Source organism: Hyla sarda, chromosome 7 (genome assembly GCF_029499605.1).
Source record: "Hyla sarda isolate aHylSar1 chromosome 7, aHylSar1.hap1, whole genome shotgun sequence".
Classification (NCBI taxonomy): Eukaryota; Metazoa; Chordata; class Amphibia; order Anura; family Hylidae; genus Hyla; species Hyla sarda.
Window position 1 is genome coordinate 54,827,216 of NC_079195.1, and position 26,902 is coordinate 54,854,117.

Below are 26,902 nucleotides of genomic sequence, written 5' to 3' on the forward strand. Positions count from 1 at the left end.
TTGATCAGACACACAATCCGGGGACCAAGGTTCGATAAACTAAAGCACGTTTATTATGTTTGATTTGTACCAGTCTTAAGGCTGAAGTATGAGCACCATTCCAAGAATGAGACAGGCTCTCCATAACTACTTTCCCAGCAGGAGGTTTTAATCGGCAGTAAACATGACGTCTCGTAACTAGCGCCTGAAGGCCGGCATCAAACAGAATAAAATCCGCCAGCGACCCACGTGCACATCTGTACAAGTAACGTCCCAGTGAAGGACCAGGCACCTCAGTCCGAGGGATTAGATGCGGATTTCATAGACATACAGGGAGGATGTAACCTACTTAGTAAAATTAATTTAAAAGTGCAGCTAAATATAAAACCACTGTATGCGTCACATCGCAGCAGTCAGAGGAAGAGGTCTTCATACTTTCATGTGAGGAGAGGGAAATGGAGTAAGGTGACTTGTCTGCAACGCAGTTCAGAATCAGGCAACAATTTGATTTTCGTTAACCCTGGAGTCAGAGGTTGGGCGCAGTGTCCTAGTGCAGGGGGTCCGGCTCTATTCCAGATTACTTCCCACATGTCCAGCCCTTCCTCTTACCCACCAGGACACCGGTTTGTATGGACACTTTGGTTTCTCTGTAGGCTGAGGTTTAGATAAATGGCCACATGTGATCTGAGGGAGAACACTGGGTCTCACTCTGTATCCCACAGACAATAGAACCATCGCTCATTTGGGGTTGGGGGCATAATAAAAAACCCTTCTATACAAAAGAAGCAATATTGTGCAATTTAGTAAATTGATCATATTTTTCAAAGGTGCATGAATTGATTACATTGTAGAATTTTAAGGGATTATGCGGTAGTGACAGCCGGGGAGAATGGAAAAGTATATTGTGGAGGAGCCTTGAAAAGGGGAAATATACCCTCTGGCTACATTGGCTATTATTTTGGGAGTTGAGAGGTTAAAGGGGTTATCCAGGAAAAAACTATATTATATTATATATATATATATATATATATATATATATATATATATATATATATATTTTTTTTTTTTTTTTTTTTTTTTTGAGCTGCTGAAGTTAAGGTTGTTCTTTTCTGTCTAAGTGCTCTCTGATGACACCTGTCTCGGGAACTGCCCAGTTTAGAAGCAAATCCCCATAGCAAACCTCTTTTAAACTGGGCGATTCCCGAGACACGTGTCATCAGAGATTACTTAGACAGAAAAGAACAACCTTAACTTCAGAAGATCAGAAGTACTGAAAGGATTAAGATTTTCTAATAGAAGTAATTTACAAATCTGTTTAACTTTCTGGAGCCAGATGAGATATATATATGTATAAATAATATGTGTGTGTGTATATATATATGTTTTTTCTGGATAACCCCTTTAACCTAATTTAACTTTAACTGGAGCCAGATGATTGAATATATATATATTATATATATATATATATATAAATATTATGTGTGTGTGTGTGTATGTTTTTTTCCTGGATAACCCCTTTAATTTACGGTAGATTTTAGGCTAAAAAAAATAAAATAAATGTAAAAAAAATAATAATAGGGTGTGAGCTGTTCAATGTCCCGCCTCCCTTTATTACCTAATAATCCCTTTAATCTACACAACGCCCCCTTGAGGTTGACAGTACTGGCTCAAAATATACAGGAGACATAGAACAAGCAGCTCGGTGTACTCTTCAGCTTCACACAAGTACTGGCGATTCAGAAATCAGGAAGCTGACGGGAGTATAAGGCCCACACACAGGCAGCTGAGGAACTCCCAATAAAAGGCTGGCAGCTTCATCTGTCTACATTCCATCTTTCAATGCCACAATGAGACCTTAGTCTAGGTCTGGGCATGAAGGTGTTAGTCACTGTTGTGCCAGTTCTCCATCTGGCTGTGCGGTAGCTTGGTAAGGCTGCTCCTCTATCATCTCACTGTCAGGAGATTCTGAACGGTGCTGAGGCTTTCTATGTTCACTTGGGGATTCCTCCGTGTCTTCATTCACAGCCGTCTTAGAGGCGATTGTGCCAATATCCTTAACCTCTTGACGGACATGACAGGAAGATCCCACAGCCTGTGGCCTGGGCATGTCGGGTGTGCTATCTACTCCTTCATCTGCATGTATACTCTCTTCTGAGTAAGCAGGAGGAAGGAGTTCTTGTGGTCTAGAAGTGGCACCTAAACAGTCCGCAAGCGTTACCATGCTCTCTGCAGGCACTTGTGTCTGGATTAACATGGACTGACGCAGATCTGGAGATTTAAAAAAAAAATAAAAAAATACAAAAAATAAATTCACTTCAATAAATACAAATAAAAGGCACACATTTCATTTTATATATGGTACAGAAGAGGTGTATGTACACTCACCGCTCAATATAGGTCACGGGAAGCAGGATCTCAGCGTGGACGCATATAGGTAGCGCTCGGAGGCAACACCGGCAGTTTCGCATGTGAGTGCGTGCTTCTTCCGGCCTCAAGAGGCCGGAAGAAGCACGCACTCACGTGCGAAACTGCCGGCGTTGCCTCAGATCGCTACCTATATGCGTCCACGCTGAGATCCAGCTTCCCGTGACCCGGAACGCAGTGACTAGAGATGAGCGGACTTACAGTAAATTCGATTCGTCACGAACTTCTCGGCTCGGCAGTTGATGACTTTTCCTGCATAAATTAGCTCAGCTTTCCGGTGCTCCCGTGGGCTGGAAACAGTCCTAGGAGACTCTTTCCTAGGACTGTATCCATCTTTTCCAGCCCACCGGAGCACCTGAAAGCTGAACTCATTTATGCAGGAAAAGTCATCAACTGCCGAGCCGAGAAGTTTGTGACGAACCGAATTTACTGTAAGTTCGCTCATCTCTAGCAGTGACCTATATTGAATGGTGAGTGCACATACACATCTTCTGTACCATATTTATTGATACTTCATCTGTAGTATATGCACCCCGCAGGAGGTACTCCTATAAGTCGCCGAGGTTGAGCGGCGCATTCCATGCAGGTGAAGTTGCCGTTTAGTGTGCCCTCCCCTTTCTCTCTTGCATATTAGTTACACGTCTCCTATTATTTTGCTATGGACATCCATCTACAAAACGACATCCACAAGTAATATCCAGCAAAGCTGGGATCGAGGACTCCTTTGTAAGACCCTTATCAGCCAGTCTGGGTAGGTGAAACGAATACATTTACATTTTTTATTTTTTGCTGAACAACATTTAGGGTTCTGGGGAAGATGGATGACAGCTCTTCTGCACAACTTAAAAAGGGATAAAACAAGTCATCCATACACCTTACAGAAAAGTCAATCAAACACGCCAATTTCAGCAAGACAGGCTGGCTATCTAGCGTGTTTGGGGGTCTTCTAAGCTTTCTTTCAAAAGTGGTGCCTGGCAGTAGCTTTCTTTCCTCCCCCCCCCCCATTATAAATACATGTACAATCAGAATGAGTATGGGGGTGATTTTCTGCTAGCCCCAGATAAAAGGGACAGAGAGTTTGTGGCAAGTACAGAAGATGTCCAGGGCTAAGAAACGTATCCCCTGCTAGAGCACATTTTATGCCCAGCACATCAGCTGGTCGAAACATGCCCCCCCCCCTCCATTCATCTCACTTAAATGTCGCACACAGCAGCACTGCTGGGGACCCGTATGGGAGATCGGGGGGTCCTAGCAATCAGACCTCCGCGATCAGCCATTTACCCCCTATTGTGCGAATAGGGGATACATTTCTTATCACTGGACATCTTTAAAGGTTGTTTATAAGATGTCAGGTCGCCGGGGTCCCGCTGCTGGGGACCCCCGGGATCTCGGCTGCGGCACCTCGCTATCATTACTGCACAGAGCAAACTCTGTGCAGGGGCCGGAACATAGTGATGTCAGGGCTCCGCCCCTCATGACATCATGGCCCGCCCCCTTAATGCAAGTCTATGGGAGGGGGTGTGATAGCCACCACGACCCCTCCCATAGACTTGCATTGAGGGGGCGGACTGCTACATCACGAGGGGGCGGAGCCGTGACGTAATTACGCATGGAGCAAGTCCGCTCTGTGCAGTAATGATAGCGGTGTGCCGCAGCGGGACCCCGGCGATCTGACATCTAGGGGCGGAGTACTCCTTTAAGGATTATGCAGCTAGAATACCTGCGAAAATGTATTCCACAGTATACTGAAAGGCTTTCATATAGCAAACACAAAGGGGGAGATTTATCAAAACCTGCGCAAAGGAAAAGTTGCCCCATTGCAACCAATCAGATCGCTGCTTTCATTTTACAGAGGCCTTGTTAAAAATGAAAGAAGCGATCTGATTGGTTGCTATGGGCAACTGGTCACCTTTTCCTCTGGACAGGTTTTAATAAATCTCCCCCAAAGTGACTATGTCTGGTCTGATTCCTGAGCGAATACATTTTGTAGATAGTAGACTATTCAAACAAAACGTATGCGTTTGGGAAGCAATCTGAACAGGTTTTATTTTAACCTGAGACAAGAACAGACTCTTACTCTCTTTGCGTTGCTTTTCTGCCTTCCTTTTGCAGACCTGGGCTCGGAGTTCATTTACTTCTGACTGGTGAGCTTCTACAACCCTCTCGCTGTTTTCTACCTCTTCACAGATTGCCTGTAAAAGAAAGTATAGTGTAAGTTTTACTGCATTTCATCCTCCTTATTTTTCCTGATGATATCTCCTTACCTGAACCTTTTCCTGTAACGCATTATAAACCTGATAAATTAATCGGATGTCCTTCATTACACCATCTTTGTCAAAAAAATTGGTACTACAATGAGAAAACAAAAAAGACTGATGGTCAGTAGGATATACTGGACCTCTACTACTATATTTAACACCCTAAGTCCCAGAAGCACCTTCCCTGCGTTAAAGGGACATGTCCTATGTCAGTAGTTCTAGGCTGTGGATAGCAGCCCTAATAAAAAGGACATGTCACTAAGCCAGTGTTTCCCAACCAGTGTGACTCCATCTGTTGCAAAACTACAAATCCTAGCATGCCCGGACAGCCTTTGGCTGTCCGGGCAAGCTGGGAGTGTAGTTTTGCAACAGCTGGAGGCACACTGGTTGGGAAACACTGCACTAAGCAAGCCGAAATTCAGAAGTGTGAATGGGAGTGTGAAATCCCATAGAAGTCTATGGGCTTTAATTTGAAGCAGAATTCCGCAAGCAGAAATTCTGCCGTGTGAATAGACCCTTACGCTTTAAAAAGGAGTAGTCTTAAAAGGGTACTCCGGCCCTAAGACATCTTATCCCCTATCCAAAGGATAGGGGATAAGATGTCTGACCGCGGGGGTCCCGCCACTGGGGACCCCCACAATCTTGCATTCGGCACCCACCTCTTTGAGCTGCACGCCACGCTGCCAGCTTACAAACTGCCGGGTGCCGACCACGGGGGGCCGGAGTACCGTGACGTCACAACTCCGCCTCCATGTGATATCACGCCCCACCCCCGCTATGCATGTCTATGGGAAGACGGCTCAAAGAGGTGGGTGCCGAATGCAAGATTGTGGGGGTCCTTAGCGGCGGTACCCCCGCAGTCAGACATCTTATCCCCTATCCCCATCTTATCCCCTATCCTTTGGGGAGTACCCCTTTAAATTAGATACATGCTTCTCTTTTAGTCACAGAAACAGCGCCACTCTACAAGGCTGTGTCAGACACTGTGGCTCAACCCCATTTAGCCTAAAATAAATGAGCTGCAATGATAGACAAAGCTGAGGGTGACAATTCTGAAAAATAGGCTTTACATTCGAACCTGTAAAACATTTGGAAAAAAATTAGAATCAAATTACAGAACTCCAGTGATTTTTACATGTATTTTAGAACTATATAAAAAATGTAGATAAAGCCAAAATCTTAGGAGAATAATAAGAGCGGAAAAGTATAAAAAAAGTTATTACAAAGATTAATATTTATTCCCTTTTAAGTACAAATACAAGCATAAGCTGGAAAAAAAACTGCAATTAACAACTGCGCTTTTTACCAGCATAAGTCACCTATTTTTATTTAATTTTTTTAAATTATATTTTTATTTTCCATTTGCAAAAAATACATATTATAAAAACATCTCTATACACCATCATCTTTGCACAATACTCTTTTTAGCCCACCCCAACCATCCCCCCCCACCCCACACACGACAGAAGGAGAAGAAAAAATAAATATAATCTCCTTTAATCTTATCCCCAGTGTCCCCATATTCCCTGCCATATCTTTTTGGCTTCAAATGTTTTGATTCTCATATCTTTTAACTTAGCATAAGTCACCTTAATTTGACCACTAGGTGGCGCTGTTGTCAAATGCTGCAGTTATAGGCTCCAACCTGTGGCGCTACAGCTGTTGCAAGACTACAACACCCTTCAAGTCCTGAGGGCAGATGGGAGTAAATGTTCTGCAACAGCTGGATAAACACGGGTTGGGAAGCAGTGCAGTAGAGAATACGGTGCAGCAGCTGAAACGGTCACTACTACTTAGTCACTCCATTGAAGTGCCAACCATTCTTCATTTTCAATGACTCTACAATGTATGTACTTACCCATGTTCTTTGATCACTTTGGCATAATTCTGTGAGGTGTTTGGCACCGACGTCACTTTATATTCCTGTTGACTGGTTGTGCCCAGGTTTGGGATTGTTAGAGACACTCTCTGATTATACCTTGGGGAAAATAAAGGAATCCGGAAATAGGATTTTAGTGCATAAAATGTGGTGACATTAAAAAGGTGTGACTGCTTTACTGCCAAGTCCATGATGATATGGTGGTTATTATTATAGCAATCAGTGTAAGCAAAATACAGAAGAAGTTTGGAAGTTGCCAAGAAGGTTCAACATAAACTATACAAACTGCAGCAAATGACTCCTGTCTCAGTATATATAATTTAAAGAGGCACTGTCATTGTTAAAAACTTTTCATATATTGCAGGACTCCTATGACATTTCACAATTTACACCTGTTAAAAAAAATTACATTTTCACCTGAAATTCAAGCTCAAATTAGCCACCACTAGGGGTCGCCTGTCTTTTAGCCTGACAGATTTGTCTAGATTTTACAGCATACTGGATACCGGCCGTAAAGCATACCGGTATCCAGTATAGGAGATTTCTATTGTGTATACAAAACTACAGATAAAGGATGTGTGGACATGCTGGGAGCTGTAGTTTTACAACAGCTGGAGGCAACACTGCTCTAACACAGTTATTTACAAACACTGCAGCTTCAGTTGTTACTAAACTACAACTCCCAGCATGCTGAAATAGTCAGCTTTCTCGGACTCCTGAATGACAAAGAAGTTGATCAGACATTCAGGAGTCTGTGAAAGATGAATGACACACATAGTGACAGCTATGCTGATTAGCATCCAGCTTTACTAGGAGAAGATAAAACAGATAGAACATGTATTCATAAAAATGTTGTACTTTTATCTAAAAAATCCTTGCACTAATTTTATAAAGATCTATTCTTATATTTATACATTTTATCCCGTTATAAATTCACCATAATGCCTTCCGATTACTGCAGGAAAGCTCCAAGCATCTTCCTCTGACACATGACACAGCATAAAACCAGAGAGGAAAGGGTTACAGAGTAGAGAGTACTGATTGGCTGACTGCCCAGGCTTGCTCCTGTGAGGGAGACAGACTGACACGCCCCCTCCAGCCTGCACAATGAAAAAGTAACTCACCAGCAGATAAATGCTTATATCTCTGGATATATAGGTCCGAGACACATAAAAATTATATGCACATGATCAGGATTGGGTCCTGAGTAACATAGCTCTTTTTTTTTTGCACTATGATAGGTACACTGTAAGTCACCTTTGGCAGAGCATTCTTATAGTCTATACTATTTTTCTAATTTTTTATTTGGTTGACACTGCCATACGAGAGCTTGTTTTTTGCAGGACAAGTAATTTTTATAGGCATCATTTTGGGTTCAAGTAACGTCTTGTTCTTTTATAAATTTTTAAAGGCAGTGAAATATTGGTATAATTCCTGTATGGCTGTATTGTAGCACATACATGGTAGGCCAGGGAGCCTTCGGATTTAAGCCAACCAGCACCCAGACATTGTGTACGCTGGCTGCCAATAGGGGTCACAGAATCATACAAATTCATTAAATGCTGCAGTCAGGATTTGATTGTGGGAAGTGATGGGTTAAACTGGCCTTCAGGAGACCAGTGCCGTGCTTCTAAACCGCCAGCGTAAAAAGTATCAGCTCTGCCAAAGTACCCTTGCTGGTCTCCATATAAATGGTCATTAAAGGGGTACTCCATCGAAAAAATAAATTTAAATCAACTGGTGCCAGAAAGTTAAACAGATTTGTATATTACTTCTATTAAAAAAATCTTAATCCTTCCAGTACTTATCAGCAGCTGTTATGATCCACAGGAAGTTCTTTTCTTTTAGAATTTCCTTTCTGCCTGACCACAGTGCTCTCTGCTGACACCTCTGTCCATTTTAGGAACTGTCCAGAGTAGGAGCAAATCCCCATTGAAACCTCTCCTGCTCTGGACAGTTCCTACAATGGACAGAGGTGTCAGCATAGAGCACCGTGGTCAGGCAGAAAGGAAATTCAAAAAGAAAAGAACTTCCTGTGGATCATAACAGCAGCTGATAAGTACTGGAAGGTTTAAAGGGGTACTCCGCCCCTGGCATCTTATCCCCTGTCCAAAGGATAGGGGATAAGATGTCAGATCGCCGCGGTCCCGCTGCTGGGGACCCCGGGGATCGCCGCTGCGGCACTCCGCCATCATTGCTGCACAGAGCGAGTTCGTTCTGTGCGTAATGACGGGCGATACAGGGGCCGGAGCAGCGTGACATCATGGCCCGTCCCCTTAATGCAAGTCTATGGCAGGGGGCGTGATGACCGCCACGCCCCCTCTCATAGACTTGTATTGACGGGGGCGGGCCGTGAAGTCACAAGGGGCGGAGCCGTGACGTAACGATGCTCCGGACCCTATATTGTCCGTCTGCACAGTAATGATAGCGAGGTGCTGCAGCAGCGATCCCCGGGGTCCCCAGCATCGGGACCGCGGCGATCTGACATCTTATCCCCTATCCTTTGGATAGGGGATAAGATGTCTAGGGGCGGAGTACCCCTTTAAGATTTTTTTTTTTTTTTTTTTTAAATAGAAGTCATTTACAAATCTGTTTAATTTTCTGGCACCAGTTCATAAAAAAAAAATAAAAAAAAAGTTTTCCCCTTTAAGCAGTTAAAAATCAATATGACAAGTGCACCAGCTTGTGGTAAAGCTGCATGTATGGTTCTGTGCACATGTGTTGCAGCCCAATTTAAATAGCCATCAGCACCTTCTATCTTATAGTACAGTGTTTCCCAACCAGTGTGCCTCCAGCTGTTGCAAAACTACAACTCCCAGCATGCCCGGACAGCCAAAGGCTGTCCGGGCATGCTGGGAGTTGTAGTTTTGCAACAGCTGGAGGCACACTGATTGGGAAACACTTCTAGTATAACCTCCCTGTTCCCTTCATGATGGAGGCCTTATCTGCATCAGATGATCTAATAAATAACAAGCATTACATACTGAATGTCCAAAGAAATACTTTTTTGGTTATGTAGTAATAGCCTCAAATTTCCTTAAAATTAGAGCTAGAGACTTTAAGCTTATATGGAATATAAATGACACCCACCTGCGATTAGGCCTGAAGAGCACATATTCCAAGGCATGAGTGGAAGTGTTGGCAGTAGAAATGAAGCTGATGAGCAGGAAGACGAGGTCAGGAACACCAAGAAGGCGAGTTAACTGCTTGTGCAAAATATGTTCTCTATACGACATCTGCTGTTGGGTGTTTCTTCGAAACTTGTACCAACCAATCACGTTCTGCAAATCACAAAGGACCATTCAAGTTACATAACGCAGACCAAGCCAAAAAGAAGCTGTCTGCTGCCCATATGCTTGGTTGTTATGCGCAACAAAGATAGTATTTTTATAAAGGGGCACTCCGGTGGAAAACATTTTTTTTTATTTTTAAAACAACTGGTGCCAGAAAGTTAAACAGATTTGTAAATTACTTCTATTTAAAAAAAATGTTTAAAATTCTTCCAGTACTCTTCAGCTGCTCTTCTGATCCACAGGATGTTCTTTCCTTTCTGAAATGCCTTTCTGTCTGACCACATTGCTCTCTGCTGACACCTCTGTCCATTTTAGGAACTGTCCAGAGAAGGAGAGATTTGCTATGGGGATTTGCTTCTACTCTGGACAGTTCCTAAAATGGACAGAGGCGTCAGCAGAGAGCACTGTGGTCAGGCACAAAGGAAATTCAAAAAGAAAAGAACTTCCTGTGGATCATAACAGCCGCTGATAAGTACTGGAAGGATTAAGATTTTTTTTTTTAATAGAAGTAATTTACAAATCATTTTGACTTTCTGGCACCAGTTGATTAAAAAAAAAAAATAATAATAACAACAATAATAATAATAATAGTTTTCCAGTGGAGTACCCCTTTAAGTCAGTTTATAAATCTGTCCCAATAAGCAACATAACCGAGTCATGTGTATGACTGCAATATCCATAGTTTATCACAGTCTAACACACTTTGCTATTTAAAGGGATAATCTACTACCAGTACCCCCATCAATGGGCCGTAGCACTCCAGCCTTTCACGTTTACTGTTGCTCAAACATGCATCGCCATTAGAGATGAGCGAACTTACAGTAAATTCGATTCATCACGAACTTCTCGGCTCGGCAGTTGATGACTTTTCCTGCATAAATTAGTTCAGCTTTCAGGTGCTCTCGTGGGCTGGAAAAGGTGGATACAGTCCTAGGAGACTCTTTCCTAGGACTGTATCCACCTTTTCCAGCCCACCGGAGCACCTGAAAGCTGAACTAATTTACGCAGGATAAGTCATCAACTGCCGAGCCGAGAAGTTCGTGACGAATCGAATTTACTGTAAGTTCGCTCATCTCTAATCGCCATACTCAGCACAAAGTACTGCAGCGCTGTCCGCTTCACTTGAGATAAAATAAACATTGAAGGGGCTCACACAAGTGCTATGGCCCCTTCCTACAACTGATCAGTGTGGGTGCTGGGAGTCAGAAATCCACTGATCCGAAATCTGATGGCTCATTCTTAGGATAGGACATACGTTTTATATGGCTGGATAAACTGTTAAAGGGGTTATCCAGGAAAAAAAAATTTTTATATATCAACTGGCTCCAGAAAGTTAAACAGATTTGTAAATTAAAGAGGCACTCCGGTGGAAAAAAAGTTTTCTTCAAATCAACTGGTGCAAGAAAGTTAAACAGGTTTGTAGATCACTTTTATTTAAAAATCTTAACCCTTCTAGTACTTATCAGCTTCTATATACTACAGAGAAATTTGTGAAGTTCTTTCCAACCTGACAACAGTGCTCTCTACTGACACCTCTGTCCGTGTCAGGAACTGTCCAGGCGGAGAGGTTTTCTATGGGGATATGATTCTACTCTGGACAGTTCTGACACGGACAGAGGTGTCAGTAGAGAGCACTTTTGTCAGACTGGAAAGAAAATCACACATTTCTCTGTTTTATACAGCAGCTAATAAGTACTGGAAGGATTAAGATTTTTTTTTTTTAATAGAAGTAATTTACAACTGTTTAACTTTCAGGCACCAGTTGATTTGAAAACATTTGTTTTCTACTTCTTTCCACCAGAGTTCCCCAGAGTCTATAAAAAAAAAAATCTTAATCCTTACAGTACTTATGAGCTGCTGAAGTTGAGTTGTTCTTTTCTGTCTAAGTGCTCTCTGATGATACCTGTCTCGGGAACTGTCCAGAGTAGGAGCAAATTCCCATAGCAAACTTCTTCTATTCTGTGCAGTTCCCAAGACAGACAGATGTCAGCAGAGAGCACTGTTGCCAGACAGAAAAGAACAACTCAACTTCAGCAGGTGATAATTATTGGAAGCAATAAGATTTTTTAATAGAAGTAATTTACAAATCTGTTTACATTTCTGGAGCCAGTTGATATCTAAAAAAATTTTTTTCCCCTGGAATACCCCTTTAAATATTGTTTAGCACAGTGGTCTCAAACTGTGGCCCTCCAGATGTTGCAAAACTTCATCTCCCAGCGTGCCCGGACAGCCGTTGGCTGTCCGGGCACGCTGGGAGTTGAAGTTTTGCAACATCTGGAGGGCCACAGTTTGAGACCACTGCTTTAGCACATACATTTAAATACACGAAAACGTTACTGAGAAAACAAAAAGAGGACCCTACTTTCCGTCTGTCCTTGAGAATACGATTAAAACTTTCTTCGTTGATAGTGCCCGCATAATCATAAAAGCTGTGAGGAGAAAAAAAAAAAAGAAACATCTAAAAACACAATAGAAAACAAGATAATGTATTGATGAAACAGTCAAAAGGCCTTATGGGTCTATTCACACGTACAGGATCCTGCGCAGATTTTCTGCGCAGGATTTTCTGCAGCAGATTTATAATGTAAACTGACTGACTTGAAATCCTGCGTATCAAATCTGCGCAGAATACTGTACATGGGAATTGACCCCATAACTGTAATTTTACATTTATCGTGTGAGCTATAAGTATTTTTCTAATTTCCTGACAGGTCTAAATATCAGAGAATTTAACCACTTCAAGGAGATTTCTGGGATTGTAAAAACATTTAGTCAGGTAGGAACCAACCTAAGAAAAAATAAATAAAAATAAAAAAATTCTGTGTCATCCAATGCAATATGAACTAAATGGCAAGTCCACTGCTTAAAGGGGTACTCCCCTGGAAAAACTTTTATTTTAATTTTTTTTTTTAAATCAACTAGTGCCAGAAAGTTAAACAGATTTGTAAATTACTTCTATTAAAAAAATCTTAATCCTTCCAGTACTTAGCTGCTGTATGATCCACAGGAAGTTCTTTTCTTTTTGAATTTCCTTTCTGTCTGACACCTCTGTCCAGAGCAGGCGCAAGTCCCCATAGCAAACCTATCCTGCTCTGGACAGTTCCTGACATGGACAGAGGCGTCAGCAGAGAGCACTGTGCTCAGACAGAAAGGAAAATCAAAGAACTTCCTTTGGATCATACAGCAGCTGATAAGTACTGGAAGGATTAAGATTTTTAAATAGAAGTAATTTACAAATCTGTTTAACTTTCTGGTACCAGTTGATTTAAAAAAATAATAATTTCCAGGGGAGTACCCCTTTAAATAGCAGTGGGCATGGCAAGCAGCAGATCATACATTGTACGCAGTGTCTTGTAGATTTTGCCAAAATGTGGTACCACATGCCAACTATAATACAGGAATATGCTTGGAGTATGAAAATTATTTTGTTGCTGGCTTCCTGCTCAGGGTCCTAAATGAGTTATACCTAAGATGGCCATATGCCTTAAAAGGGGTACTCTGTGCCTAGACATCTTATCCCCTATCCAAAGGAAAAGGAATAAGATGTCTGATCGTGGGGGTCCCGCAGCTGGGACCCCCGCAATCTCTGCAGCACACAGCGTTTAAATGAACACTGGGTGCCGGCAGCAGAGGTAGTGATGTCACAACTATGACCCCTCGTGATGTCACACCACACCCCCTCAATGCAAGTTTATGGGAGGGGGTGTGGCAGTAGCCTGCTCCAAGCGTTCGGAACAAAAGTCGGTAATTATTCACTGGTAATGTTGTTTCCCCTTCGCCATGACGGCACCACCTTAGAGAGGGACTCTGCCCCTAGGGACAGGAAACCTGAGAATAAAAAGAAGAGCCCTCCTCTCCAGCCCCTCAGTGAATTTCCAAGACCAGAAGAGCCTTCTTAAAAGGGGTACTCCACTGGAAAACAACCGTATTTTCCGCCCTATAGGACGCACCGCCATATAAGACGCACCCAATTTTAAAGGTGCAAAATCTAGAAAAAAAAAAAAAAAAAGATTCTGAACCCAACAGTGATCTTCTACCTGCGGACCTCCAAATGCTGCAAAACTACAACTCCCAGCATGCCCGGACAGCCGTTGGCTGTCCGGGCATGCTGGGAGTTGTAGTTTTGCAACATCTGGAGGTCAGCAGGTTGAAGACCACTGGTATAGGAGGTAATAAGTGTCCCCGCCGCTCTGGACCCGTCACCGCTGCCCTGGATGTCGCTCCATTGCTGTTGCCGCGTCCCCATGGTGTTCCCGACGCTCCGGACATCATCTTCCCCGGGATCGACGCTCTCCGCCGCCGTCATCACGTCGCTACGCACGCCACTCCTATTGGATGACGGGACGACGTCAAAGGAGATCGCCAGCCATGCAGGGGATCCCGGCACGGAGCAGACACCGAGGAGGCAGGTAAGGTCCCTCCCGGTGTCCTGTAAGCTGTTCGGGACGCCGCGATTTCCCTGTGCCAGTCCCGAACAGCCCGGCTGAGCCGGGTTAGTGTCTCTTTCGCTTCAGACGCGGCGGTCAGCTTTGATCGCCGTGTCTGAAGGGTTAATACAGGGAGTCACCGCGATCGCTGATGTCCTGTACTAGCCGGGGGTCCCGGCCGTTGATGGCCGCAGGGACCGCCGCGATAGGTGTGTATTCGCCGTATAAGACGCACTAACTTTCCCCCCCAGAGTTTTAGGGGAAGAAAAAGTGGGTCTTATATGGCGAAAAATACGGTATATATATTTTTTAAATAAATTGGTGCCAGAAAGTTAAACAGATTTGTCAATTGCTTCTATTAAAAAAATCTTAATCCATCCCGTACCTATCAGCTGCCATATGATCCACAGGAAGTTGTTTTCTTTTTGAATTTCCTTTCTGTCTGACCACAGTGCTCTCTGCTGACACCTCTGTCCATTTTAGGACCTGTCCAAAGCAGGAGAGATTTTCTATGGGGATTTACTCCTACTCTGGACAGTTCCTAAAATGGACAGAGGTGTCAGCAGAGAGCACTGTGGTCAGGCAGAAAGGAAATTCAAAAAGAAAACAACTTCCTGTGGATCATATGGCAGCTGATAAGTACTGGAAGGATTAAGATTTTTTTTAATAGAAGTAATTTACAAATCTGTTTAACTTTCTGGCACCAGTTGATTTAAAAAATGTTTTTCCCAGTGGAGTACCCCTTTAAATGAGCATATAAGGGAATGCTGCACAACAATTAGTAGAGGTAGTTGGCAGGTCTCTTCATTGAAAATACTTCATCGCACATATAGGGTACCTGCACGCCTCCACGTCATTTATCCACTGGTATGTCCATTATGCTTTCGGGGGTGTGGGGTTAATGGTACCATGTATCACACCTGGTGGGGTTGCCCGGTGGTTGCCGCATTGTGGAGACAAATCTTGGATCTACTTACTACGATATTGGAGGTCAGCGTTCCCCGTACCCCTGCATTCTGCCTTTTGAGTCATAAACCAGCGAGCATGCGCTTTCAAGTATTTAAACTTTCTCAATATATTTTAATGGCGACCAGAATACATATTGCAGCACATTGCAGGCGACCTGTCTTGACCTTCTCCCTGGTACTGGATAGAATCAATTCTATTATGCTCAATGAGAAACTAGCTGCCATTAGAGAGGACCAGGTGGATAGATTTGGTGCAGTTTGGGACCCGCGGCTCAATTCCTCCTATTGTCCTGACTAGAGATGAGCGAACTTACAGTAAATTTGATTCCTCACGAACGTCTCGGCTCGGCAGTTGATGATTTTTCCAGCAAAAATTAGTCCAGCTTTCCGGTGCTCCGGTGGGCTGGAAAAGGTGGATACAGTCCTAGGAAAGAGTCTCCTAGGACTGTATCCACCTTTTCCAGCCCACCGGAGCACCTGAAAGCTTAACTAATTTATGCAGGAAAAGTCATCAACTGCCGAGCCATCTTGGATGACTCCTAAAAAGGGCTTTTTCTTTGCCGGGACCAGAGAGGACTTTGACCAATTTATTATCCACCCCAATTTCTGCAGAATTTTTAGGGTATGATCTAAAAAAAAAAAATGTTTAATTCCTCTTCCGTCTGGAGTAAGTTGTCCAGATAAGGAACGATCCACTGTGGAGGTAGCCTGAGGGCTTACCTCTCCTTCCACGGCAGCTCTGGCGCTCAGAATGATAAAGCGTGGCAGGACCAGGCTTTATCAATCGAGCGCAGAGCACACAGATCAATGGTTTTATGAAACCACATTGATCTGTATGAGGAATCAAATGATTCCTCCTAAAAGTCCCTTAAGGGGACTAAAAGTGAATAAAAAGAAAGTTTAAAAAAAGTTTATAAGCAAACACATTAACCCCTTCCTTATTAAAAGTTTAAATCACCCCCCCCCCTTTTCCCAAATTCCATATAAAAAATATATACACATAATAAAAACATATGTGGTATCACAGTGTGTGAAAATGTCCGAACTATAAAAATATATCCTGAATTAAACCTCAGTCAATGGCGTATGCACAAAAATATTCCAAAGTTCAAAATAGCGTATTTTTGGTCACTTTTTATACCATATAAAAAAGGAATAAAAAGCGATAAAAAAATGGTACTGATTAAAACTTCAGATCACGGCGCCAAAAAAATGAGCCCCGTACGTGGAAAAATAAATGTATAGGGGTCAGAAGAGGACAATTCTAGAGAAAGACCATTCTTTATAGTGTTTAGTACCCAGGAGAGGTTTGAAATCTGCTCCCACTCTGAAAAGAACTTTCTCAGCCTGCCGCCGACTCTAACCACCCCGTCACTGCTGACCTGGTTTCTTAGCTATAGAGGACGGCTGATTAAACAGGTATCCTTTAGATTTCTTGGGAACTCGCCATCTAGAGGGTTCCCCAGATTTGTGGGTCTGACCTCTGGATTTTCTATTAGAGAAATATTAGGTCTGAAGGGAGGGAAAATAGGGAAGTTTTTCTTCCGGTCACCGGCCTTCTCTAAGATTTCTGATAGAGGGGGAACGAACAGATTACCCTCACAAGGCAGGGCACATAGCTTATTTTTGGCACTAACCTCCCCTGACCAATATTTTAACCAGAGGGCCATGTGACCAGAGTTGGACATTGCTACAGATCTGGCAGACAGCATTAAAGCATCAGAAGAGGAGTCTGCCAAAAATGCTGCAGATTTTTTGATTAATGGGACAGAGAACAACAATTGGTCATGAGGGACATTATTTTGAATGTCCATAGACAACTGGTCAATCCAGATTAGCATAGATCTAGCTACCCAGGAGGCTGCGACATTCGGTTTAACCCCTTAAGGACCCGGGGTTTTTCCGTTTTTGCATTTTAGTTTTTTCCTTCTTACCTTTAAAAAAATCTCAATAACTCAATTTTTCACCTAAAAATCCATATGATAGCTTATTTTTTGCGCCACCAAATCTACTTTGTAATGACGTCAGTCGTTTTACCCAAAAATCTACGGCGAAACGGAAAAAAAAAATCATTGTGAGACAAAAATTGAAAAAAAATGTTTTCGGGGCTTCCGTTCCTACATGGTACATTTTTCGGTAAAAATGACAACTTATCTTTATTCTGTAGGTCCATGTGATTAAAATGATACCCTACTTATATAGGTTGGGTATTGTCGTACTTCTGGAAAAAATCATAACTACATGCAGGAAAATTTATATGTTTAAAATTGTCATCTTCTGACCCCTATAACTTTTTTTATTATCCCATGTACAGGGCGGTACGAGGGCTCATTTTTTGCGCCTTTATCTGAAGTTTTTAGTGGTACCGTTTATGCATTGATAGGACTTATTGATCGCTTTTTTCATGACATAAATAGTGATCAAAAATGCACTATTTTGGACTTGGGAATTTTTTTGAGCGCACGCCATTGACCGTGCGGTTTAATTAACGATATATTTTTATAATTGGGACATTTCCGCACACGGCGATACCACGTTTATTTTTAATTTACACATTTTTTTTTTATGGGAAAAGGGGGGTGATTCAAACTTTTATTAGGGAAGGGGTTAAATGATCTTTATTCACTTTTTTTTTCGCCGTGTTATAGCTCCCATAGGGACCTATAACACTGCACACACTGATCTTTTACATTGATCACTGGCTTCTCATAGGAAACCAGTGATCGATGATTCTGCCGCATGACTGCTCATGCCTGGATCTCAGACACTGAGCAGTCATTCGGCGATCGGACAGCGAGGAGGCAGGTAGGGACCCTCCTGCTGTCCTGTAAGCTGTTCGGGATGCTGCGATTTCACCGCGGCTATCCTGAACAGCTCCCTGAGCTCACCGGCAGGGTTTCACTTTCATTTTAGACGCGGCGTTCAACTTTGAACGCCGCGTCTAAAGGGTTAATAGTGTGCGGCACCACGATCAATGCCGTGCGCTATTAGCCACGGGTCCCGGCCGTTGTTAGAGGCCGGGCCCGACCCGCTATGACGCGTGGCCACGCGTTATAGATCGGGAGCGGACTCAGGACGTACAGGTACGCCCTGGGTCCTTAACAGGTTAAAGAAAGCCGTAGCAGCTTCCCATGAATGCTTCAAAAAAGAATCAGATTTTTTGTCCATAGGATCCTTTAGAAGGCCAAGATCCTCCATTGGAAGTGCTCCTTTCCTAGATAGTTTAGATATAGAGGCATCAATTTTTGGAACCTTCTCCCAGGAAACTAGATCTGTGTCAAACGGGTATTTTCTCTTGAATGCCATTGGTAAAAAAAAAAAAAAGACTTTATCTGGATTACCGCATTCTTTTTTTAATTAGATCAGTAATGCTTCTATGTACTTGGAAAACTCGCTTTTTTGGCTCCAAACCCTCAAACATGATATCCTGTACAGATTTGACCTGTTTGAGGTCCTCAATATTCATGGCATGTCTTATGCTTTTGATAAGGCTTTCCGTGTCTTCTGCTAGAAAAAAAGATCTCCCAGATGTAGAATCTTCTGAAGATGAGGAACCGCAGAACCCAGGATAATTCCCTCTTCTTCTGAGCCTGCACCGGGCAAAGCATCACTCACAGGAGCGTCAGGAGCAGGTGCAGAGGTATTCATAGACTTTAAAAGAATTTTAAATCTCTTTTCTTATCTCTTGCATTGAGGATGGCAGAGCTGGCACCTCAGTAGAAAAAACTTTAACTACACAGGAAGAACAAGTCTGTTTGTCATATCCCTGTGGCAGCTTAGCCTTACATGCATTATATTCTGCATGCTTGGATTTTTTTTGTAGATTTATTTGTAGTAACATCACCCTGCAAAATAGAAATAAACCAGACTAAGCATATGAACCCCAAAAAGGAAGGAATAGGTGGTTTTTGCAGGTACTGAGGACGGGGACTTTGCTGTAACTTCAGCCGACTCCCGTCGTGGTTCACGATGAGATGAGTTTTCCACTTGCCGATACTTCTTAGCTGGCTGGGACCACAAAGAGACGGCTACCATGCACAGAGGCCTCCTAAATACTATTCAGGAGGCGCTTCCGTACCGCTGCGCCAGCATCCGATGTCAGATCTGCCCAGCACCGTCACGGTCATGCGTCCCTCTGTCAAACAAGACGTAGCTCGCGCGGAGGCACAGGCACTATCAGCTGTTCCTCCGCTTTCTGTTCCGGCCTGACGCGCATGCGCCGGCAATCAGTGCTCCCCAACTGAAGGCCGCAACAAGTAAGTGGCTGTAGACTCCACAACCTCATGGCAGACTGTAGCAATAGAGCGCTGATCACACAGATCAATGTAATGCTTATACTTTACATTGATCTATATAAGCCAGTGTTTCCCAACCAGGGAGCCTCCAGCTGTTGCAAAACTAAAACTCCCTGCATGCTGGGAGTTGTAGTTTTGCAACAGCTGGAGGCACCCTGGTTGGGAAACACTTATATAAGCAAACAAACAATTAAAAAGTGTAAAAAGAAAAATGTTGCAGGTTTTTGCAGGTACCGAGGACGGGGTCTTTGCTGAAACTTCAGATGATTCCCGTCGTGATTCCTCTTTGTTAGAGCTCACGATGAGATGAGTTTTCCACTTGCAGATACTTCTTAGGGTGGGTTCACACCACGATTTTGCAATACGGTTTCGGTATACAGTTGGAAAAAATAAATAAAATAAAAAAGTATGCAACCGTACAGAAAACCAGGCCCATAGACTTCCCATTCAAAACTGTATGCACCATAATATATACGGTTGTGTCCGTTTTTCAAACCATACGGTTTTTTTTACTTTTTTTTAGCCGGACAGAAAACTGTGGTCTACCATGGTTTTTGGTCCGGGTGAAAAACTGTATTAAACCGTATACGTTTTTTTGTGTTTTTTTTTTTTTTGTAACATTGGAGTCAATGGGAACCGTATGTGCGTCCGGTTCCATCCGGTTTTTGACTTACACAGTTTTTTTTCTTTGAATTTCAGTCAAACAAGTGAAACTTTATTTATAATGGAGTGAAAAGTTAAAAACGTATACAGTTTTTTCTTAAAAAACGGATGCAACTGGACATCATTTTTCAAACTGAATACAGATAAAAACTGGTACACACATTTTGATACAGTTTAGTCCGGTTTTGAGGAATTCGTTTAAAAAAAAAAAATAAAAAACCTGATACAGAACCGTATTGCAAAAACGTGGTTTGAACCCACCCTTAGCTGGCTGGGATCACAAAGAGACCACTACCATGCACAGAGGTCTCCTAAATACTATTCAGGAAGCGCTTCCGTACCGCTACGCTGGCGTCCGATGTCAGATCCAGGTCCCGATCACCTGACCCCTCCGACGTCAGATCAGCCCAGCAGCGTCACAGCCCTGCGTCCCTGTCAAACAAGACGTAGCGAGGTGCGTGCGCGGAGGAACAGGAACTACCAGCTGTTTCTTCGCTCTCTGTTCCGGCCTGACGCGCATGCGCCGGCAACCAGTGCTCCCCACCTGAAGGCCGCAACAAGTAAGTGGCTACAGTCTCCACAACCTCACCACACCAGGGAGGTAAGCAGGGGAAAGGAGAAAAACCGAAACTACGTGGAAATTACGCTCCCACCCCCAGCTTCTTCCCCTACCTGAGACAGGGACTCCCACTCAATCAGGCTTCCATAGGGACAGGAAACACACTGCGGCTGGAGAGGAGGGCTGCTCTTGTTATTCTCAGGTGGTGCCGTACTGGCGAAGGTGAAATGTTCTGAACGATGGGGCAGCGGAGTACCCCTTTAATTAAGCATATAGAAAAGGGGCTGTCTCTACTGAGACATACGGGTCAGTGTGACATTTACTGTTTTGCTGAATTGAATATTTAACCTTTGTCTAATTTGTAAGCACAGAAACTGCTACCAGGATACATTATATACCCACATCCTGGTCACCCACGTGGTGTCACTCACACAGGCGAGACGGATTTAATGTCTTTTAGCTAACAGAAGTGTTGCCCACTGGCAACCTGAGACTCCAGAATGTAAATAAGCCTAGAGAGATCTCCTATCATGTAACAGCATAACCCCCAGCAAACCTGGTCTATAAAATAACAAAGCAAATCTGAATAATTTAAGAAACATTTGGAGGAAACCTACCTGAAAAGATTTGTACATGGTTCATGCCTATGGATCTCTGTAAAAGTAAAAATGGAGCTAAAATAGAGTTTACACATGACACGGAGTATACAGAAACAGGCAAAACATTACAAGGCTATTCCGAGATTGAAAGTTATCTCCAAGACACAGGGATAGGACATAACTAGCTGATCGGTAGAGGTCGGATGGCTGCGACCGCGACATTACAAGAATGGAGGTCAGCTGTTCCCTGGGTAAATGGGGCAGCAGTTTGCATGCCTGCCACCCTGCCTGTTCACTATGACAGGGCTCTACAAATCCCAGGTGCCAGGCCATCATGGCGACTGAATTTGTGTCAGCCCTTTCTACTGATACATTTATGATATTGGTTATGTGAGGGAGTATGATACGTGCCACAGAGCCAGGCCCGCAACAAACCCCGCAGGTAACTGAGAAAACTCCAATGTCCGTCGCTTAACTGTTTAAATTCCACAATCGCTGCATTTATGGCAGACTGTAGCAATAGAGTGCTGATCTCATAGATCAATGTAATGCCTATACTTTACATTGATCTATATAAGCCAGTGTTTCCCAACCAGGGAGCCTCCAGCTGTTGCAAAACTACAACTCCCAGCATGCTCGGAAACCTTTGGCTGTGCGGGTATGCTGGGAGTTGTAGTTTTGCAACAGCTGGAGGCTCCCTGGATGGGAAACACTGAAATAAGCAAACAATTTAAAAATGTAAGAAGAAAATCATAAAAAAAGTAAAGAAAATATGTTAAAAATTTTTGGTAAGGCCGTGTGGAATAAACATTTTTGGTAAGGCCGTGTGGAATTGTCCAAACTATTATGACTAGAGATGAGCGAACTTACAGTAAATTCGATTCGTCACAAACTTCTCGGCTCGGCAGTTGATGACTTATCCTGCATAAATTAGTTCAGCTTTCCGGTGCTCCGGTGGGCTGGAAAAGGTGGATACAGTCCTAGGAAAGAGTCTCCTAGGAATGTATCCACCTTTTCCAGCCCATCGGAGCACCGGAAAGCTGAACTAATTTATGCAGGAAGTTATCAACTGCCGAGCCGAGAAGTTCGTGACGAATCGAATTTACTGTAAGTTCACTCATCTCTAATTATGACTTTCCTGATATTTAATATCCCTTTACGTTGTTGACCCTGCATGGTCAACGGCCTACAACAAATGACAAAATTGCTGATTTTAAATAACATAAATGAATAAGAAAATATACTTCTATATAAAAATCTTAATCCTTCCAGTACTTATCAGCTGCAGTATACTCCAGATGAAGTTGTGTAGTTCTTTCCAGTCTGTCCACAGTGCTCTCTGCTGCCATCTCTGTCCATGTCATGAACTGTCCAGAGCTAAGCAAATCTCCATAGCAAACCTCTCCTGCTCCAGACAGTTCCTGACACGGACAGAGGTGTCAGCAGAGAGCACTGTGGACAAGACAAAAAATAAATTAAAAAAGAAAAGAATTTCTTCTGTGGCATACAGCTGCTAAAAAGTACTGGAAGGGTAAAGATTTTTTTTTTAACAGAAGTCATTTAAAAATCTGTTTAACTTTCTGGCACCAGTTCATATAAAAAATAAATGTTTTCCACCGGAGTACCCCTTTAAGGTAGAGGAAGACGCACAAGACGACTCACCTATAACTTGTAATAGTTCTGTGTTACTAATCTGAGAATCACTGATCGAGAACGACTCTTCTTGTCTCACTTCACCTAGTAAGAAGCCCTCCTGCAAAGCGAAAAAAATATATAGTAAATGGCATATAAACTTCTATTTATTCCCAGCCCAAGATGAAAATCAAGGAATCAATCACTAAATGAAGATCAAAGGTCTTAACATCCCCTTGTATTTTCCTGTACAGCAGTGATCCCGGCCACCAGCTATACTGGGAATTGCAGCCAACCCCACTGACTAGAATAGGAGCAGTTATGTTGTGGCCTTATGCAGGGACAACATGGGAGGGGACAGAATATATCAGTAAGTTACTTTATTATAGACGGGTTGTTTCTTTAGCTGGACAAGCCCTTTAACACTAATAGTTCAGAACGAGAAATGGTTCAGGATGACGAGAGAAGAACAGTCATGTGACAGGGGGATGACCTGTATAATGGTTCATCTCTTGTCTGCTTAGAGCCGTGTATCCAACCTTCAGCTCTCCTGCAAGACTACAACTCACAGCATGACCTGACAGACACACACACACACACACACGTTCCCACAGTGATGTCACACACACACACGTTCCTATAATGATGTCACACACACACACACACACGTTCCCACAGTGATGTCACACACACACACGTTCCCACAGTGATGTCACACACGTTCCTATAAAGATGTCACACACACACGTTCCCATAATGATGTCACACACACACACGTTCCTATAAAGATGTCACACACACACACACACACACACACGTTCCTATAATGATGTCACACACACACACATTCCTATAAAGATGTCACACACACACACACACGTTCCCATGATGTCACACACACACACGTTCCTGTAATGATGTCACACACACACACACACACGTTCCTATAAAGATGTCACACACACACACACGTTCCCATGATGTCACACACACACACGTTCCTGTAATGATGTCACACACACACACACACGTTCCTATAATGATGTCACACACACACAAACGTTCCTATAATGATGTCACACACACACACACACGTTCCTATAATGATGTCACACACACACGTTCCTATAATGATGTCACACAAACACACGTTCCCAGTGATGTCACACACACACACGTTCCTATAATGATGTCACACACACACGTTCCTATAATGATGTCACACACACACGTTCCTATAATCATGTCACACACACACACGTTCCTATAATGATGTCACACACACACGTTCCTATAATCATGTCACACACACACACGTTCCTATAAAGATGTCACACACACACACACACGTTCCCATGATGTCACACACACACACGTTCCTGTAATGATGTCACACATACACACACACGTTCCTATAATGATGTCACACACACACAAACGTTCCTATAATGATGTCACACACACACACACACGTTCCTATAATGATGTCACACACACACGTTCCTATAATGATGTCACACAAACACACGTTCCCAGTGATGTCACACACACACACGTTCCTATAATGATGTCACACACACACACGTTCCTATAATGATGTCACACACACACGTTCCTATAATCATGTCACACACACACACGTTCCTATAATGATGTCACACACACACACGTTCCTATAATCATGTCACACACACACACAGACGTTCCTATAGTGATGTCACACACACACGTTCCTATAATGATGTCACACACACACACACACAGACACAGACGTTCCTATAATGATGTCACACACACACACGTTCCTATAATGATGTCACACACACACACAGACGTTCCTATAGTGATGTCACACACACACACACACGTTCCTATAATGATGTCACACACACACACACACACACACGTTCCTATAGTGATGTCACACACACAGACGTTCCTATAATGATGTCACACACACACGTTCCTGTAATGATGTCACACACACACACGTTCCTGTAATGATGTCACACACACACACACGTTCCTGTAATGATGTCACACACACACACGTTCCTATAATGATGTCACACACAGACGCACGTTCCTATAATGATGTCACACACAGACGCACGTTCCTATAATGATGTCACACACACACGTTCCCATAATGATGTCACACACACACGTTCCCAGTGATGTCACACACACACACACACACGTTCCTATAATGATGTCACACACACACGTTCCTATAATGATGTCACACACACACGTTCCTATAATGATGTCACACACACACACGTTCCTATAATGATGTCACACACACACACGTTCCTATAATGGTCACACACACACACACGTTCCTATAATGATGTCACACACACACACGTTCCTATAATGATGTCACACACACACACACGTTCCTATAATGATGTCACACACACACACACACACAAACGTTCCTATAATGATGTCACACACACAGACGTTCCTATAATGATGTCACACACAGACGTTCCTATAATGATGTCACACACACACGTTCCTATAGTGATGTCACACACAGACGTTCCTATAATGATGTCACACACAGACGTTCCTATAATGATGTCACACACAGACGTTCCTATAATGATGTCACACACACACGTTCCTATAATGATGTCACACACACACGTTCCTATAATGATGTCACACACACACGTTCCTATAATGATGTCACACACACACGTTCCTATAATGATGTCACACACACACGTTCCTATAATGATGTCACACACACACGTTCCTATAATGATGTCACACACACACGTTCCTATAATGATGTCACACACACACGTTCCTATAATGATGTCACACACACACGTTCCTATAATGATGTCACACACAGACGCACGTTCCTATAATGATGTCACACAGACGCACGTTCCTATAATGATGTCACACACAGACGCACGTTCCTATAATGATGTCACACAGACGCACGTTCCCATAATGATGTCACACACACACACACGTTCCTATAATGATGTCACACACACACACACGTTCCTATAATGATGTCACACACACAGACACACGTTCCTATAATGATGTCACACACAGACACACGTTCCTATAATGATGTCACACACAGACGCACGTTCCTATAGTGATGTCACACACACGTTCCTATAATGAAGTCACACGTTCCCACAGTGATGTCACACACACACACACACACACACACACGTTCCTATAATGATGTCACACACACAGACACACGTTCCTATAATGATGTCACACACAGACACACGTTCCTATAATGATGTCACACACAGACGCACGTTCCTATAGTGATGTCACACACACGTTCCTATAATGAAGTCACACGTTCCCACAGTGATGTCACACACACACACACACACACACACGTTCCTATAATGATGTCACACACACACACACGTTCCTATAATGATGTCACACGTTCCCATAGTGATGTCACACGTTCCCATAGTGATGTCACACGTCCACCCCATGAGGTCACATGTCTGTCCCTCCTCTCTATGACTCAGGGCCCCGCACCGTGCAGTCGCCGCCGCTGTAGTGAAGCTGCCCCTGATGACAGCCCGGACAGCCGCCCCGCTCCCTGTCATCTCCCGGAGCAGTCACAGCTCCACACCCGGGTACTTCCTCCCCGCTGCCGGTCACCTTCCCCCCGCTCCTCCCTCCACACACCGGGCCCCGGCGCTCGCCTCCTCGGGCCCCATGCCACTTACGTGATCCGAGTTGCTATTTGCGCTGTGATAACACAAGGAACTAAACGTATAACCCGAAATGGAAGCCGCCATGATGGTGAACCCGCTCCCTCCCACAACGCGACGTGCCGCCGCCCTGACATGACGTCACACGCACGGCACTCCGGGGAATTCTGGGAATTGTAGTCTGCTAAATTAACTTTTTTT

At 43.4% G+C, this 26,902-nt stretch overlaps 1 protein-coding gene across 1 annotated transcript; it reads right to left on the reverse strand.

The window, feature by feature from the left end:
* Positions 1 to 1,107: 1,107 nt before the first annotated feature.
* Positions 1,108 to 26,838, reverse strand: ABRAXAS2 (abraxas 2, BRISC complex subunit). The gene is made up of 9 exons (XM_056529073.1): positions 26,717 to 26,838; positions 23,007 to 23,097; positions 21,363 to 21,399; positions 12,196 to 12,262; positions 9,631 to 9,821; positions 6,520 to 6,639; positions 4,668 to 4,752; positions 4,481 to 4,595; positions 1,108 to 2,247 (listed from the first exon to the last, which is right to left on the reverse strand). The coding sequence occupies exons 1-9, from the start codon at positions 26,786 to 26,788 to the stop codon at positions 1,865 to 1,867; spliced, it is 1,161 nt and encodes a 386-aa protein (XP_056385048.1). The 5' UTR covers positions 26,789 to 26,838; the 3' UTR covers positions 1,108 to 1,864.
* Positions 26,839 to 26,902: the final 64 nt, after the last annotated feature.

Excerpts from the sequence above, each read along its gene's own strand:
- ABRAXAS2 (XM_056529073.1), bottom strand. The coding sequence starts at position 26,788 with ATGGCGGCTTCCATTTCGGGTTATACGTTTAGTTCCTTGTGTTATCAC. Across the intron at positions 12,263-21,362 it reads CCATGTACAAATCTTTTCAG|CTTTTATGATTATGCGGGCA; the intron begins GTAGGTTTCCTC and ends TTCTCCTCACAG. Across the intron at positions 4,753-6,519 it reads AAAGTGATCAAAGAACATGG|TACCAATTTTTTTGACAAAG; the intron begins GTAAGTACATAC and ends TTCTCATTGTAG.